Below are 16,046 nucleotides of genomic sequence, written 5' to 3'. Positions count from 1 at the left end.
ATCGATCGATGTATTTATGTCCAAAAACGCATCGATCGATCACTAAGATGGACCAAAGCGTAACAATGTGATCGATCGATGGGTATATGTCCAAAAACGCATCGATCGATCACTAGTTCGTCGGAATTTCTTTGGAATATTCCGACGGATTGATGTTTCCTCGGAATTCCGTTGGTATATTCCGAGGAAATTCCTCGGAAATTCCTCGGGAAATTCCGAGGATTTCATTTTCCGTCGGAATGTACGTCAGAATACCGATGTTTTCTTGTAGTGCGTCCTTAAGGTCCACATAAATTCCATTCAAAGCACGCACTTTTGAAAGAAGAGACTGCTTCAAAAGAATAAAAAGACAAAAGTGTTTTTGCGTTTGATTCTCACTTGGAAACAGCTATACTTACAAGGCACGTTGTTATTAGCTCAAGTTCTTCAAATTTGCAAATCGATGGCGACGCTGCAGAGATTCGAGTTCCTAGCGACGCAGTGTGGAGTTGCACCGAGCCCGACATGAAGTCCTAGCCCGAGGACAAGTCCGTTGGTGCAGTTTCGTCGCAAGAAGACAACCTTAAAGATGCTTCTGAGTCTTATACCGCCTAGCCGCAGAGAGCAGCCGCTCATTCATCATGGCCGCTCCTTGGCTGCTGACAAGGACGTAGCTGGACGCAAACTGCGAGACTTATTCGTGACTTCGTCTCCCGTAGAGGAAGAAGAGAAGGAGAGACCGAAAGGGAAGACAAAAGAAGAAGTTCTTGCAGCCATGGCAGCTAAATTGAACGCAGCTGCTATTTCACAGGTGGAGAACAATGCAGCACCGGTTTGGTTTAGATTCAGCAAGCGGCTTCTCCAGCGAGCTTGGCGTCCTAAGCTTGGTACCATTCCTGAGTAATGTATAGCCTGTTTCTTGTCTTTCTTATGTGACACTCAAAACTAATTTGGAAACCATTTGTTTCTCTATGAAACAAGTATATTTATGCTTTCATCAAATCTCGTATCTTGGCAACAAATTATAAGTTTGAATATTCATAAGAGCATATCCAACAAGCACCTTAGTTTTGAATGGAGAATACAAGAAGTTGAAGGTGTATTGATCCAATAATGGTCACTTTTAATTTTTTTTCTTATAAAAATTTGATATTTACATTTTGATTCCTTAATATTATTAACTAGGTGATTTTCCCGTGCTCATGCACGGATATAAATATTTCTAAAGTAAATATAATATAATAATTGATTGCTATTTACTTTTAATTTTAAATTAATTTATAATTTGTATGCATCATTTATATTAATACTATTATATCACTTTAATTATACATATGATTTTATATATGTTATATCTAATCGATTTTATTGTTTTTACAGTCAATTTAGTTATCACTTGGGTAAATTGGATTGCATCTCTGAATTCAACTGTAATATTTTTTATTCTAAATATATTCAAAATTTTGATTAATTTCTTATTTGCATTTAGGTGGTTGTTATCTTAGATATGTAAATATATTTTATGAAGATTATGTATAACTTAAGATATATTGTGCTTAGAATGAAATAAAAAAATAAACTAAATTGGCTGATTCTAAATTACATAAATTAATATAACGATAAAATTCTTAAGTCTCATGCATATATATCAATTTTACAAAAGAACTAAATTGTAACAGTTGGTTAATATTTAATATTTTATTTTTTATAAGTTTTGAGTTGTCCTATGATTTATATTTATAAAATAAATTACTATTCTTATAAAATTATAAATTTTTATCGTAGTTAAACCTATGATTTTAGATATAAGTTTGATTAGTCGAGTCACTCATGTTATGAGTATAGTAAGTTATATATATTCTTCAAATTCAAAATGAAGTATAGTTATTTTTTATTATAATTAGGTCAAATCAAATCAATTTTGTTTATCTTTGAAATTTCCAAGTATTTTCATAATTTTATCAAATTATATGTTGATGTTTTTAAAATAATATTAGAAAGATAAAGCGATGATCAATAGGAGGTTACATGCATAAGCATCTGATACATTTTTGGAAGCTCATGAACACATATCAATATTTACAATAATTAAAATATTTTATAAATTCTAAATAACTTTAATTAAAATATTTTATAAATTCTAAATAACTTTATGCATTTGATTTATTGAATGGAAACTGAAATATAGTTTAAATAATCTAAAAATAAGAATTTAGTTTGCTTTGGTATTTTGATTATGGTTCTATTAAGTTTCACAAACATAAAAACATAAAATTTAAAAGTAAATTTAATATTAATAAAACAAATAACTTTAATAATGATAAATATAATATATCTACCTCATTAAACTATTTTGTGACTATTTGATCAAACGTTGTTTAGTTTAAAATTTATTTTTAGTTTTTTTTTGTATCTCTTAAAAATAAGCAGTAAACAAAATTATGATTGTATTTGAAAATAATATTATATAAGTAAAATATAATTTATCGATATTTTTTTGCTGTAACTGAAAAATATTATAGTCAACAAAATATATGAAAAATAAATAAAACATTTCCATAATACAAATTATAAACTATTTTTAGTCAATTAAACATATATCAGTTTATGTTACTTAATTATTTTATGTAATCATTTAAGAAAATAGATAGATATATAAAAATATTTCTATTACTTTGAGTTTTTTTGTATTGTTTAAAATTATGTTTTAAAAGAAATAATATTTCTTTTTCTAATATCAAGATTATCTGTGTAAATTAATAAAATCACGTAATATACAAATTTATATTTTTAATCTAAGAAAATATAGATATAAAGAAAGTATTTTATTACTTCAAAATTACATTTTATGTTATTTAAAATATTTTTAAACGTAATATTACTATTTTGTGAACTCTCCTTTTTTATGAAATCATATTATATATACATATATTTTTCGTTTTTCAATTCATTTTCGGGAAATTGCCAAAAATATAATTTTCAAAGTACCACTTTTTGTGTTTACACTAACCACTTTTACCCTCATTTTTAATGAAGGGTAAAAGATATTTATAACCTTTTGATTACATTTGACAAAAAAAAACATATGGTTAACTAATCTAAACTTAAAACATAACTCCAAACCCATGAAACATCAACTCTAAACCCTAAACCATGAAACATCAACTCTAAACCCTAAACCCCGAAACATCAACCCTAAACCCCGAAAAACAAAACCATAAACCCTAAACCCTAAAACTTCAAATCTAAACCCTAAAACATCAACTTTAAACCCTAAATGTAAACCCTAAACCCTAAATCTGAACTTAAAACATCAACTTTAAACCCTAAATCATCAACTCTAAACCCTAAACCATGAAACATCAACTCTAAACCCTAAACCCCGAAACATCAACTCTAAACCCTAAACCCTAAACCTTCAAATCAAAACCCTAAAACATCAACTCTAAACCCTAAATGTAAACCCTAAACCCTAAACCTTATATTTTTCTGAAATTCGAACCCTAAACCCTAAACCTTCAAATCTAAACCCTAAACCCTAAACCTTCAAATCTAAACCCTAAAGCATCAACTCTAAACCCTAAACGTAAACCCTAAACCCTAAATCTTCAAATCTAAACCCTAAAACATCAACCCTAGGGTTTTAGGGTGTAGGGTTTAGGATTAGGGTTTAGGGTTTAGAGTCGAAGGTTTAGGGTTTAGAGTTGATGTTTCGGGGTTTAGGGTTAATTTTTTAGGGTTTAGGGTTTAGTGTTTACTTTTTAGGGTTTAGGGTTTAGTGTTGATAGTTTAGGGTTTAGTGTTGATGGTTTAGGGTTTAGAGTTGATGTTTTAGGGTTTAGAGTTGAAGGTTTAGGGTTTAGAGTTGATGTTTCGGGGTTTAGGGTTTAGAGTTGATGTTTCAGGGTTTAGGGTTTATTTAAAAAAAAAAAGGGTTTAAGATTTATGGTTTAGGGTTCGTATTTCAAAAAAAAATAGGGTTTAGGATTGATGGTTTAGGGTTTAGAGTTGATTTTTAAGGTTTTGGGTTTGAATTTCGAAATAGTATAATTCAGAAAAAAATTAACATTTTTTTTTTATTTTTTTAGATTTTTATTTATTTAAATAGTTATTTATTATATATATAAAGAAAATGGGCATAAGAGTCTTTTGCCACTCAATGAAGAAGGTATTTTTGAAAATGTCTTTTTAGTGGTGGTAAAAATTAAAAGTGGTAGCATGAAAGTGGTAAACATGTAATTTCCCCTTCATTTTCTTTACTTTATATATATTTTACTTTTTATTATTTGTATAGTTTTTTTGGAAAATTTTAAAAAGAAAACTAAATAAATAATAAATAATAGTATTTTAAATGTAATATTTTTAATTTATTAATGGTATTAGTGTAATCAACCATCATGAGAGTTAACGTGAGAGCGACACATAGAAAATTGACTTCTCAAATAATATTATAGAGATAATTTACAATAATGACTAAATTTTTGTAAATAAATATAAAATACTATTTGACAAATATTAAAATAAAATATTTTGAGAAAAATATAATAATAAATACTAAAATGTAACTATCAATAATATACAAAGTGCTAATAAAATTTTATATGAAAATATAATTTATAAGTACACTGTACACACTCTAAAAAATGAGAAGACACATTGCGACTGAAAATGCTCTAATAAAACGAATAAACTTTCGTATTGAAAACTTCAACTAACAGTGATCAGAAACTCGTAAGAGATCATGAAATATCAAACATCTTAAAGGATTATGTTTTCGCTCTTTAGTACTTTTTGTGTGTGAAATGTTGGTGTAGTATTGTTGTGGGCACGAAGCTGACTTGACCAGATGGTCGAAGAAGCTTGAATATGATCGACCAAAGATGTGGTCGTATATCGATATGTATGGAATCTGACCTTATAACCTGAAACAAATATAAACTTTATTAGATTCTGATGATAATAATAACAAGAAGAATGCAAAAAGGATAATAAGGATAGATAAGGCGGAATCAAGCTGATGGTTGTGTACACTCTCAGCTTGATCAAATGATGGTTGAAATGGATGTGATGGAACCAATGTATAGATGATTGGCTCTCTCAATCAGTGGCTCGATTGACTCTCTCAATCTGTGATCCAAGTTTGTTTGAATCACACAAACAATCTAGAGTTCACGAAATCAATAGAACAACAAAGAATCATACTTTGAATTCTCTAACGACCAATTTTTATGCAAAGACTCTTCTTTGATAAAATAAGAACAAACTGATTTTACTTCTTAAAGATTGTAAGGTGATTTGTACAAAGAACTAGAATGAGCTTATGTAGGTCGTGGTATTTTCTCAGAATTACAAAACTAAAGAAAGAAAATCAAGCATTTAAAAACTACTTGTTGGAGCTTTTTGTGGGATTTTAGCTCCAATTAAAGAACTTGAATCTTCTTGAACCTGGACAGTTAAGGGGTATGTGATCTTCCTGGGAATCTTCCTTATGGATTGTAAGGTGCTGATCTCGTGCATAAACTCAAGGGAAAAGAGCTATTGGAGTTTGAATGCATGAGACTTCAAATAAGGCAAGCGTGGGCAAGAATAGATCCTCCTGATCCTATGCTTGCTGGTCCATGATAGGATGATGGCAAGTGCTCCTGGATGGTTGGATTTGTATTCTGGAGGTCTTGGTTCAAGTAGTAATCCTGATACGCCCTAAAATAGGGAAGGATCACTCGACCGGACTAAAGGGATATGAACTCGCCAAAAGGGAGAACTGATGGATTGAACGGTGACACAATGGGTTGCGGATGGCCCAATGATACTACCAGACTTCAGTTGGTGCTTGATATGACTCACAAGTCCACCAAAAGAAGGATTTCTAAACGTTGCCTGATATGACGCACAGGTCCAACGAATTAGAGGCTGTTTACTCGGAGATAACCTCACCAAGAAACAAAGAAGTGTTCTACAAAGAACAAATAGATAAACTCAAATAAAAGGGGGAAAAAGCTTATCTTATTTCGTGGCTCTTAGGCCCTATATATAGGATTACAAGTTGTAGAAATCCAAAGAAGAATGTGCTAAAAACAAGACATGGAAACTAGAAATGAAGACTTTGACTAAAGACCGAAATTAATGATTTTTGTTGAATTCTTTTTCCCATGCACGACCAAGACTTCCTTGCTGACTCCCTCTTGTCATTCTTGATGAGAATGGGCTTGAAATGGACTGAGGAAAGGTCTGGTCGAATTTGGTGTAAAACCGACCCAAATTGAATTTGTTATGAATTTTTCTTTGGGCTGAAAAATGCTCATTTCGCCCAGCAACTAAATCAGCTCCATCTTCAGTGTCACTTAGCTCATTCAGCTCCAAGCTAGTATCACTTAGCTTACTCAGCTCATCTAGCTCATCTACTATCACTTCAGCTGGTTTCAGCTCAAGCATACTCTCTTCAGCTGGTTCCAGCTCGTCCTCAGTCTCATCAGCTGGTTTTAGATCAGTATCCTCACCATTAATCCATCCTACTTTGTCTTTTGTTGAAGAATCATCTGGCTCAGCCATGGTCGCATCATCCTGGCCCGGGTCTATGATCCGAGGCGCATCATTCCCTCCCTCTTGAAAAGGATTTGACCTCAAATCCATTTTACCTGTATCAAAAGGAAATGAATCAGACAAAAAGAATTTAAAAATCATGTAAAATTTAGTGAAGGAAAATTTTGGAAAGAAACTTCCTTGGAGTTTTGAAGTTGGTTTCCTCGAGTACATGCATCTCCAAGTCTTAAACTGATAAGCACGATCTCTGCTTCTGTTCCTGACACCTCTGGGAGACTGATCCTGTTTATCCTGGACACTCAAAACAAACATTAAAATACCAGGATCATATGTACAAGACAAGTACTTGTTCAGATCATAAACCAAAGTTTCTTTCCCTAGAACATGTAGCACACGTTTCAGATCATCATGAAGCCTATCAAAGTAAGTCTTGTACACCAGAATGGTGTCAGGGCACGTGATAGCACAGTTCCTAAAGAACAAATTCAAATCATGCGCAAGTTTCTCAGATTTAGAACACAAACGATTAAGTTCAAATTGAGAATTTCTTATCCAAGGCTCAGCATGTTTATCAAAGAAGGTGTTGTAAATCAGAATGTTTTCGAGGCATGAACTACCATAGAACATTTCCAAAACGTGCCTAACTTGATCAGATTCAGAACACAAAAGTTTTAGTTCAAGATCAGATTCAGAATAAGAATGGACAGGTTTCAAAACAGAATCACCACAAAAATCTATTTCAGCTTTATGTGAATTCTGTTCCAGCAATGTGCTAACCATAAAATCTTCCAAAGCATATGAGGATGCAAACAAAATTCCAGTGATCAGTTCATGTCCATAAGATCTCAGACTAAAGCTATTTTCTTTGAAGACAAATGAATCAAACGATTTTCTAGAGCAGAAAACTAGTTGTTGCAAATCAAGCTCAGATGACTTTTCAAGATGATCAAGACCAGAAAGTTTTATGTCATTGGAACTGACTTTATCAAACAGATCAGGCAGAAAATTAATCAAATCAAGTTTCTCACAGTGCTCTTGAATGTATGTGGTCAAAGGCGTAGGAGTTGTGCCGGGATCAAAGCAAAGTTGGTTCTCCATGATGATGGATGTTATGCTTGGTGCTTCCGCTTCAAAGGTTGGACCAGGTTCGCCTTCCTCATCAAATATGGGACCTAGATCATCGTCCATGGGTCTCCTGGTGCCAAGAAGCAGTCCTTGATGTGAGTAGTCGAATGGTTCTTCCTTAAAATCCTGTGAAAATAGAACAAGACTACTCGGATGCTCCGGTTCAAAACAGGTTAGTCCATTAGTCTCTTCATCATCAAACATAAAATCAGATTTTGGAGATGGAAGATCACATTCATCCTCACAAATGATCAAACTTTCAATCATCTCTTCATCATACTCATCAAAAATTGGTAAAGAATCTGAAAAATCTTTTTGATCTTCAAGGTTGTTTTCAGATTTACCTTTGGGTTTTTCATTGATGAATAAGGAAGGCTTAGCTACAGATGCACGTGTGGTTGTGCTCTTCTTTTGGATCTTGCTGACGTCCTTGAGGGCTTTCACCACACCCTCCACAAGGTTGTCACAAAACTCCCAGACTTCAAACTGACTGAAAAGCCTTCTTTGATCAGCTTCAAACATCTTAACCTGAAAGTTCTCAACACAAAAGGTTAACAGATAAAAATAATCCTCACACTCTCAAGTGTTTGATCTCACCCACACAAGTGTTTCTCTCAGATTTTATGGTCACTCAAGAGTCTCCTCTCAAAGTTCTAAGAGAACAAATCAAATAACCCAATGGATTTCTCCAAGCAAGCAAGAGATGAACACAAGATAGAAAGATAAAGAGAATTGTTTCGAAATCCGTATTAACCACTCCAAGGCTGGATTTCTCCTCAGCCAGCAGGATTTCTCTTCCACCACCTAGCCAAATAAATCAAACTTTTTTTTTTTTTCTTTTCTCTTTTTTTTTTGATAGATCTTTTTTTTTTTTCTTTTCTTTTCTCTTTTTTTTTTTATAGAAGAATGGCGATAGGTAAGGTAGTGGCCCGGATTTGAGATAGAAAGATGAAGAAGAAGTGTTTAGAAATGAAAGATGAGAAAGATGGATAGATAGTACCGGTTGAGTGGCTCTGATACCACTTGATACGCCCTAAAATAGGGAAGGATCACTCGACCGGACTAAAGGGATATGAACTCGCCAAAAGGGAGAACTGATGGATTGAACGGTGACACAATGGGTTGCGGATGGCCCAATGATACTACCAGACTTCAGTTGGTGCTTGATATGACTCACAAGTCCACCAAAAGAAGGATTTCTAAACGTTGCCTGATATGACGCACAGGTCCAACGAATTAGAGGCTGTTTACTCGGAGATAACCTCACCAAGAAACAAAGAAGTGTTCTACAAAGAACAAATAGATAAACTCAAATAAAAGGGGGAAAAAGCTTATCTTATTTCGTGGCTCTTAGGCCCTATATATAGGATTACAAGTTGTAGAAATCCAAAGAAGAATGTGCTAAAAACAAGACATGGAAACTAGAAATGAAGACTTTGACTAAAGACCGAAATTAATGATTTTTGTTGAATTCTTTTTCCCATGCACGACCAAGACTTCCTTGCTGACTCCCTCTTGTCATTCTTGATGAGAATGGGCTTGAAATGGACTGAGGAAAGGTCTGGTCGAATTTGGTGTAAAACCGACCCAAATTGAATTTGTTATGAATTTTTCTTTGGGCTGAAAATGCTCATTTCGCCCAGCAACTAAATCAGCTCCATCTTCAGTGTCACTTAGCTCATTCAGCTCCAAGCTAGTATCACTTAGCTTACTCAGCTCATCTAGCTCATCTACTATCACTTCAGCTGGTTTCAGCTCAAGCATACTCTCTTCAGCTGGTTCCAGCTCGTCCTCAGTCTCATCAGCTGGTTTTAGATCAGTATCCTCACCATTAATCCATCCTACTTTGTCTTTTGTTGAAGAATCATCTGGCTCAGCCATGGTCGCATCATCCTGCCCCGGGTCTATGATCCGAGGCGCATCAAATCCTCCTGGTCGAGATGGATTGGTTTGGAACTGATTGATCGAAAGATTGTCCACTATTTCCTTAAATGGCTCCGGGTGGGTTGGATATCTTCTTCAAGGATCCATAACTTCTTGGTCCGTGGATTTTCTGGTAATTTCAAGCCTCAGTGATGAATTGATGAGTTGAACTTCATGGAAAATTGTTTTCATGCTAAAACTCCTTTTGGTTGTCGAGATATGCTCCTTGAACGAAACCTCTATTGTTAGATTCTCCTAGATGGCTTGTGTGACGGTTTGGTGAGACTTTGGCCGAGCCACGGATTTCAAGACCACAACAAGTATTTTGTTTGAGATTATGATTTTAATGCTCTATATTTTTATTATGTTGTATGTTCGTGAAATGTTTTGCATTTTTTGCCAAATGTATTTGTGATACTGAGAGAATTACTGACCGTCAGAAAATCTTTGGTAAATAAGAAATAACATAAATAAAAGAGAACAATAGCATTTGTTCCAGTTAAGCTTCAAAACGATAAACTTAAGACACAATTCAATAGTAAAGAAAGAAACTAGATACTAATTTGGTAGGCACAAAAAACTAATGAAAGACACTCATTTCAGATCATGATGCAAACACATTTTTGGTTTGAATATCATTATCTGGAATGGATCGAGAAACATTAGAAAAGTTGAGTGTAATATACAGAAACACGTGGGTGAAATTAGTGTGTCCTGTAAAGAACGGTATGTGTTACATAAAAAGTACAATACCAGGCCCAAGTTGAGTGTAATATACAGAAACACGTGGGTGAAATTAGTGTGTCCTGTAAAGAACGGTATGTGTTACATAAAAAGTACAATACCAGGCCCAAGTTGAGTGTAATATACAGAAACACGTGGGTGAAATTAGTGTGTCCTGTAAAGAACGGTATGTGTTACATAAAAAGTACAATACCGGGCCCCCTGTGATGGATACTCGTTTTGGAACAAATTAAATTGCTACCACACGTTGTCTCTGATTTCGACCACTGTCCTGATGAGGCACATGTTTCTTTTATCTCTGGATGAAAAATAAATTATGGTAAATATCTACTGAAGAAGTAGTGGTCACACATGTTTAAAACTGTTTCAGAAAGAATGTGATTGTGTTAAGGATCTATATCTGAGTTAAGTTTCTTAAGATGAACTGATTTGTAACAGCTACTTGACTGAGAAATAGCTACAAACTGGAGCTGATGCATTGATTTCATTGAACCTTGGTGACTAGCGGTGGAGCAAGTATGTACAAAAGTAATTTTCTCAGACACAAGAAAAATGGTGGTGACCGTAACAATTCAGTTTTTGTAAATATGTGTTGATAAATTTTTCGATGAACTGTTACGTTGATTTTTATGGGGTCCTTACATCTCTTTTGCCAAAATCTCATTGATCAACATGTTGAGTGCTTGGATAACTTCATCTTTATCACAAGTGGACCATCAAACTTAGACATTTTCTTTGGGTCACTAATGTTTTTGTTTAAGTGCGCTAGAGCTTTGCTAATTTCCCGCTTATAAAAAAACTCTTCCTTGTTTTACATCTTCATCAAAGTAGTGACACACTCTCATCTTGCTTTGTGTCTCTCTCCTTTCAAATCGTAACATGTACCCTGTTCGCCGGAGCACTCGAACAAATCATGCAATTAAAATCTTAAATCTAACAAGTGAATTTACTCAGACATGACAGCAGAAATGCAAATCATATTCTAAATAAATTTCACTAAAAGATTAAGATAATAAATAATAGTGAATCGGTCGAAAACTTGAACTACGCGTTTGAAATTAATCTCTGAAGGAGTTATGACTTTTCTCTCCAAAAACTCTCTAAAATAAAAATAAATCTTAGCTTAAACAATGACTTAAGAATAGACTATATAGGTCAAAATACATTAGGAGTTACAAATACTTCTAGACTCTTTTTGAAATTCTTGAAAACTTGATAAATCATGTCAGCTTTTGGTCTACGTGGGTGTCGATCGACATCCTCCTTGGTGTCGATCTCCTTGGTGTCGATCGACACCGGTGTTGATCGACACCAAGTGAAAAATACAGACTGTAACTTGATCTTTTCAGCATCACTTCACTTCATAATTCAATATGTTCTAGAATCTTCAAAGTTGTCTAGAACATACTTAAACATATAAAAAGTACCTATAAAGATTCTAAAAATGACCCGAAACATTTTTTCCGTCTAAATAGTGTTTTATTTCAATATTATCTATCAAAGACAATAACATAACAGTTGATATGGTACATCACATCAAAAAATCCAAAACAAGCACTTGAGAAATAATCTAACCCGGTAAAAACGATATGGCAAATACTACTACAAAAGAAATCAATGATGAAGCCCAAACCGAAACTTGGTTGGATGATGACAATACATTGATATCATAATGATTTCGTTTCACGTTTTTAACAATCAAAGTGCTTTCCCTCGTTACAACGGGCTGCAGTCATCTTCATTGCCTAAACTTTAAAAATTTTCCAGATAATGATAGATCCTTTTCTTTTGTTAAAACTGTTCGAGAAGAAATTATTTCCGAAAATTTTACTCTAGAACCCGTCAAACAATGTGTGATAACCATTACAACAACAATCAAAGCAAAACGACTGTATATCTCTGATTACAAAAGCTGGCAAAAAACAAAAATATTACTATAAACTTAGAGCAAATCAAAAACAATACTAGAAAACACAGAAGAAAAGTTACCGACCCAGACTCACGCAAAAAATCTCCTTTTTTGACTTAAATATTCTAAAATAAAATTTATATCTTAGTCAACACCTATAAAAACATTAATTAACCCAACAAATAACCCAACAAATAATGAGAATATATTTTGACTAGGATTTTTAACGTTAAAAACCCTCAACTAAGTTTGTTTTGGGTAAAAACCCTCAAACTAAGTATTTAACGGAAAAATCTTCAAACTAATTTATTTAATGAATTAAACCCTAGTAGGTCATAATTACCACTACTACCGATAAATCTTTAGTTTACGAGTTTCTACATTAAATAAACATAGTTGAAGGGTTTTACCATTAAAAATATAAAAAAATCAAAATTTTGTAATATTATCTAAAAAATAGTAACTTAAATTTTTAAAATTAGCATTTTTTTTTGTAAATATATGAGTTTGATGTGTTTTTAACATTAACATTATATATGTATAAATTAAAAATGTAAAATATCAGAAAATATAATAAAAATTATCTAAATATTTATTATTACATTTTTATTTGATGAGATATAATTTTAATTATATTTTATTGTTTTTTACATTTTTAATTTTTTAGTAATTATATTGCAGGTAAATCTTTAGATAATTTTTATTATATTTTCTAGGTTTTTAAATTTTTAATTTATATATATATACATATATAAAATGTTGATGTTAAAAATACATCAAATTCATATATTTACAAAAAAAAAATTAAAATGATAATTTTGAAAATTTAAGTTACTAACTTTTAGATAATATTATAAATTTTAATTTTTTTTTAGATTTTTAATGGTAAAACCCCTCAACTATGTTTACTTAATGTGAAAACCCGTAAACTAAAAATTTACCGGTAGTAGTGGTAATTATGACATGTTATAGTTTAATTTATTAAATAAAATTAGTTTGAGGTTTTTTCGTTAAATACTTAGTTTAATAGATTTTTACTCAAAACAAGGGTTTAACTTTAAAAATCCTTTCGACTAGAACCAAATTAAAATGAAAAGTACCATCATCTTTCTTTCATTGAAGATATGAATTATTGTGGGGGGGGGGGGGGGGGGGGGGGGGTGGTTATTATGGAGTCAGCACCAACAATCACGCGTTTATTTCTCCGCGTTGAGCTTCCTTCACCCTTCGGAAAACCATTTTAATAATTTTCTTAACTCTTTTGTCCTTATCCGTGCCTCTGCCTGAATCGGGCAGATATGCACTTTGCGCTTCTTCTTCTTCTTGTCTTCGCCACCGGCAAATCGCGAGACAGACATTCTCTCGCCAACAAAGAGAGCCCTAAGTGTTAGTCCTTTTACTTCACAACCCATTTCTCTTACAAGTAACAAACAAAAGCTACTTCCTTTACCTAATCTTTTCACTTCTTGATTCAGATTTGCAGGTCAAATTTGTAGCCTCAAGCTCGATTCATGGCTTGGCTCTGAAAGATTGTTTCTTTTAGTAAATTGAGATTGTTCCAAAGTCATCTTGGGGTCTAAGAAGGTGCTGCAATGGCGTATAGAGAAGGAAAGAGGCCTAGTCATGAGAATCTTGTGCCTCTTGCCGCTCTGTTAAGCAGAGAGACGAGAGCTGCTAAGATGGAGAAACCGATTGTGAGATACGGGGAAGCTGCTCAATCTAGGAAAGGCGAAGATTATCTCTTGATCAACACTGATACTCTTCGTCTTCCTCCCAACTCTTCCACTGCTTTCTCTGTCTTTGCGGTAACATTAAAGATATGTTCTGTAATTAATGTATTGATTAATCTATACCTTAGTGTTGTGTTTATGTAATCTTAGATATTTGATGGGCACAATGGAAAAGCTGCAGCTGTTTTCACAAGGGAGAATCTGTTGAACCATGTTCTTAGTGCTCTTCCCCGCGGGCTTAGCCGTGATGAGTGGCTTCAGGCTTTGCCTCGTGCGTTAGTCTCTGGATTCGTCAAGACTGACAAGGAGTTTCAGAGCAGAGGTATGGCCTCTAGTAGTAAGAATTAGTTAATGAATGACGTTGTGGTTTTATTCCTTTTATGATAACAGGAGAAACTTCCGGAACAACAGCCACGTTTGTGATAGTAGATGGATGGACTGTGACAGTCGCATGTGTTGGGGACTCCCGCTGCATCTTGGATACCTCAGGCGGTTCTGTTTCCAACCTCACTGTGGATCACAGGCTTGAAGATAACAAAGAAGAGTATGTATCTCGCTTTTGCTTTTAGATTCTTAAAGCAAACATCTAACCCTTCTATAATATTACTTAGGAGAGAACGGGTGACTGCTAGTGGTGGAGAAGTTGGAAGGCTAAGCATTGTTGGAGGCGTTGAGATTGGTCCTCTGCGGTGTTGGCCTGGAGGTCTCTGCCTTTCAAGGTCTATAGGGGATATGGATGTTGGAGAGTTCATTGTTCCAGTTCCTTTTGTAAAGCAAGTGAAGGTACATATAGATTTGTTTTGCCACTTTACAAACAAACACTCACAATTGTTTATATATATGAATATAAAAGCTATCAAACCTTGGAGGAAGGCTTATAATAGCCTCTGATGGCATATGGGACGCTCTCTCCTCAGAAGCCGCAGCTAAAGCTTGCCGTGGATTACCAGCTGAACTTGCTGCTAGACAAGTAGTTAAGGTAATACTCCCTCTGTTTCATAATAGACATGATGTTATGACTAATAGCACACAAATTAAGAGATTTACTTTTTCAAAAAAAATTATCATTAAAATATAATTTAAAACTAAATTAACTAATCATAAAAAGAACTGGAAAATACCATTGGTTGAACTGTTTTCAATAAAGTTAAAGTGAACATTGAAATGTCTTCTTACAACATATTGTGTAGTTGGGATTTGTAGACAAATGATTTGAGGAGTCTTTGAGTTTTGTGTTGCAGGAAGCATTGAGAAGAAGGGGACTAAAGGATGACACAACCTGCATTGTGGTCGACATAATCCCACCAGACAACTCCCAAGAACCGTCCACTTCTCCTCTTAAGAAACACAACAACTTCTTTAGATCTTTGCTCTTTAGAAAGAAATCGAACTCATCTAACAAGCTCTCCAAGAAACTCTCCACTGTCAGCATCGTTGAAGAGCTTTTCGAAGAAGGCTCTGCAATGCTAGCAGAAAGGTCAGTCCTTATTCTCCCTCAAAGACTTGAGCATGATCTCTTAGCAAATGTTTATGTTGATTTTCTTGCAGGTTAGGATCAGGTGACTGTTCTAAGGAACCAACAACAGGAGGAGGAGGAGGAGGAGGAGGAGGGATATTCACGTGTGCTATATGCCAACTAGACTTGGCTCCTAGCGAAGGCATATCGGTCCATGCGGGTTCAATCTTCTCCACGAGTCTGAAGCCGTGGCAAGGACCCTTCTTATGCACAGACTGTCGTGACAAAAAGGACGCAATGGAAGGGAAACGCCCAAGTGGAGTTAAAGTCATCTAAGATTGAAGAATGGTATCCACTTCCACTTCTTACACACACACACACACACTCTATATTCATATTCATTGTAATTCTTTCTTCTTTGGTTCTTTTTTTATTGTATCCATTCAAATAAATTTGAGTTGGACTGATTCTTTATGCATATGAGAATCAGGTTCAGTGTCGGATAGAGTGTATTGATTGGTATATGGTTTGAGAAGCTTGTGTTCATACTAAAGCAAAAAACTTTATGTATTACCTCTGTCTTCTCTTTTGTCATTCTCTGAAAAAACGAGTTGTTGCATTCCTTTTTTATACTTCATTA

The 16,046-nt window shown here is 34.0% G+C and overlaps 1 protein-coding gene and 1 pseudogene across 2 annotated transcripts; both read left to right on the top strand.

Annotated features, from left to right (window-relative positions):
* Positions 1 to 216: 216 nt before the first annotated feature.
* LOC106378000 lies at positions 217 to 1,461 on the top strand (annotated as a pseudogene).
* An 11,925-nt stretch (positions 1,462 to 13,386) lies between these two features.
* Positions 13,387 to 15,979, top strand: LOC106381115 (probable protein phosphatase 2C 15). 2 transcript variants are annotated; one of them, XM_013820985.3, is made up of 8 exons: positions 13,387 to 13,606; positions 13,696 to 14,025; positions 14,101 to 14,272; positions 14,341 to 14,494; positions 14,562 to 14,733; positions 14,804 to 14,929; positions 15,192 to 15,427; positions 15,499 to 15,979. In XM_013820985.3, the coding sequence occupies exons 2-8, from the start codon at positions 13,813 to 13,815 to the stop codon at positions 15,740 to 15,742; spliced, it is 1,317 nt and encodes a 438-aa protein (XP_013676439.1). In that variant the 5' UTR covers positions 13,387 to 13,606; positions 13,696 to 13,812; the 3' UTR covers positions 15,743 to 15,979. The 2 variants fall into 2 exon arrangements, with proteins under 2 accessions (XP_013676439.1, XP_022551766.1); XM_022696045.2 differs by having other exon boundaries at positions 13,399 to 13,606; positions 13,704 to 14,025.
* The last annotated feature ends 67 nt before the right edge of the window (positions 15,980 to 16,046 follow it).

Source organism: Brassica napus, chromosome C2, assembly GCF_020379485.1.
Source record: "Brassica napus cultivar Da-Ae chromosome C2, Da-Ae, whole genome shotgun sequence".
Classification (NCBI taxonomy): Eukaryota; Viridiplantae; Streptophyta; class Magnoliopsida; order Brassicales; family Brassicaceae; genus Brassica; species Brassica napus.
The sequence above is the reverse complement of the archived record's forward strand: the minus strand, read 5'-3'. Positions and strand labels throughout refer to the sequence as shown.

What these genes read in the sequence shown, in the direction of transcription:
- LOC106381115 (XM_013820985.3), top strand. Translation starts at nt 13,813, where the DNA reads ATGGCGTATAGAGAAGGAAAGAGGCCTAGTCATGAGAATCTTGTGCCT. An exon ending in CTGCTTTCTCTGTCTTTGCG is followed by an intron (nt 14,026 to 14,100) that starts GTAACATTAAAG and finishes ATGTAATCTTAG; the next exon opens with ATATTTGATGGGCACAATGG. An exon ending in CTTGAAGATAACAAAGAAGA is followed by an intron (nt 14,495 to 14,561) that starts GTATGTATCTCG and finishes AATATTACTTAG; the next exon opens with GAGAGAACGGGTGACTGCTA.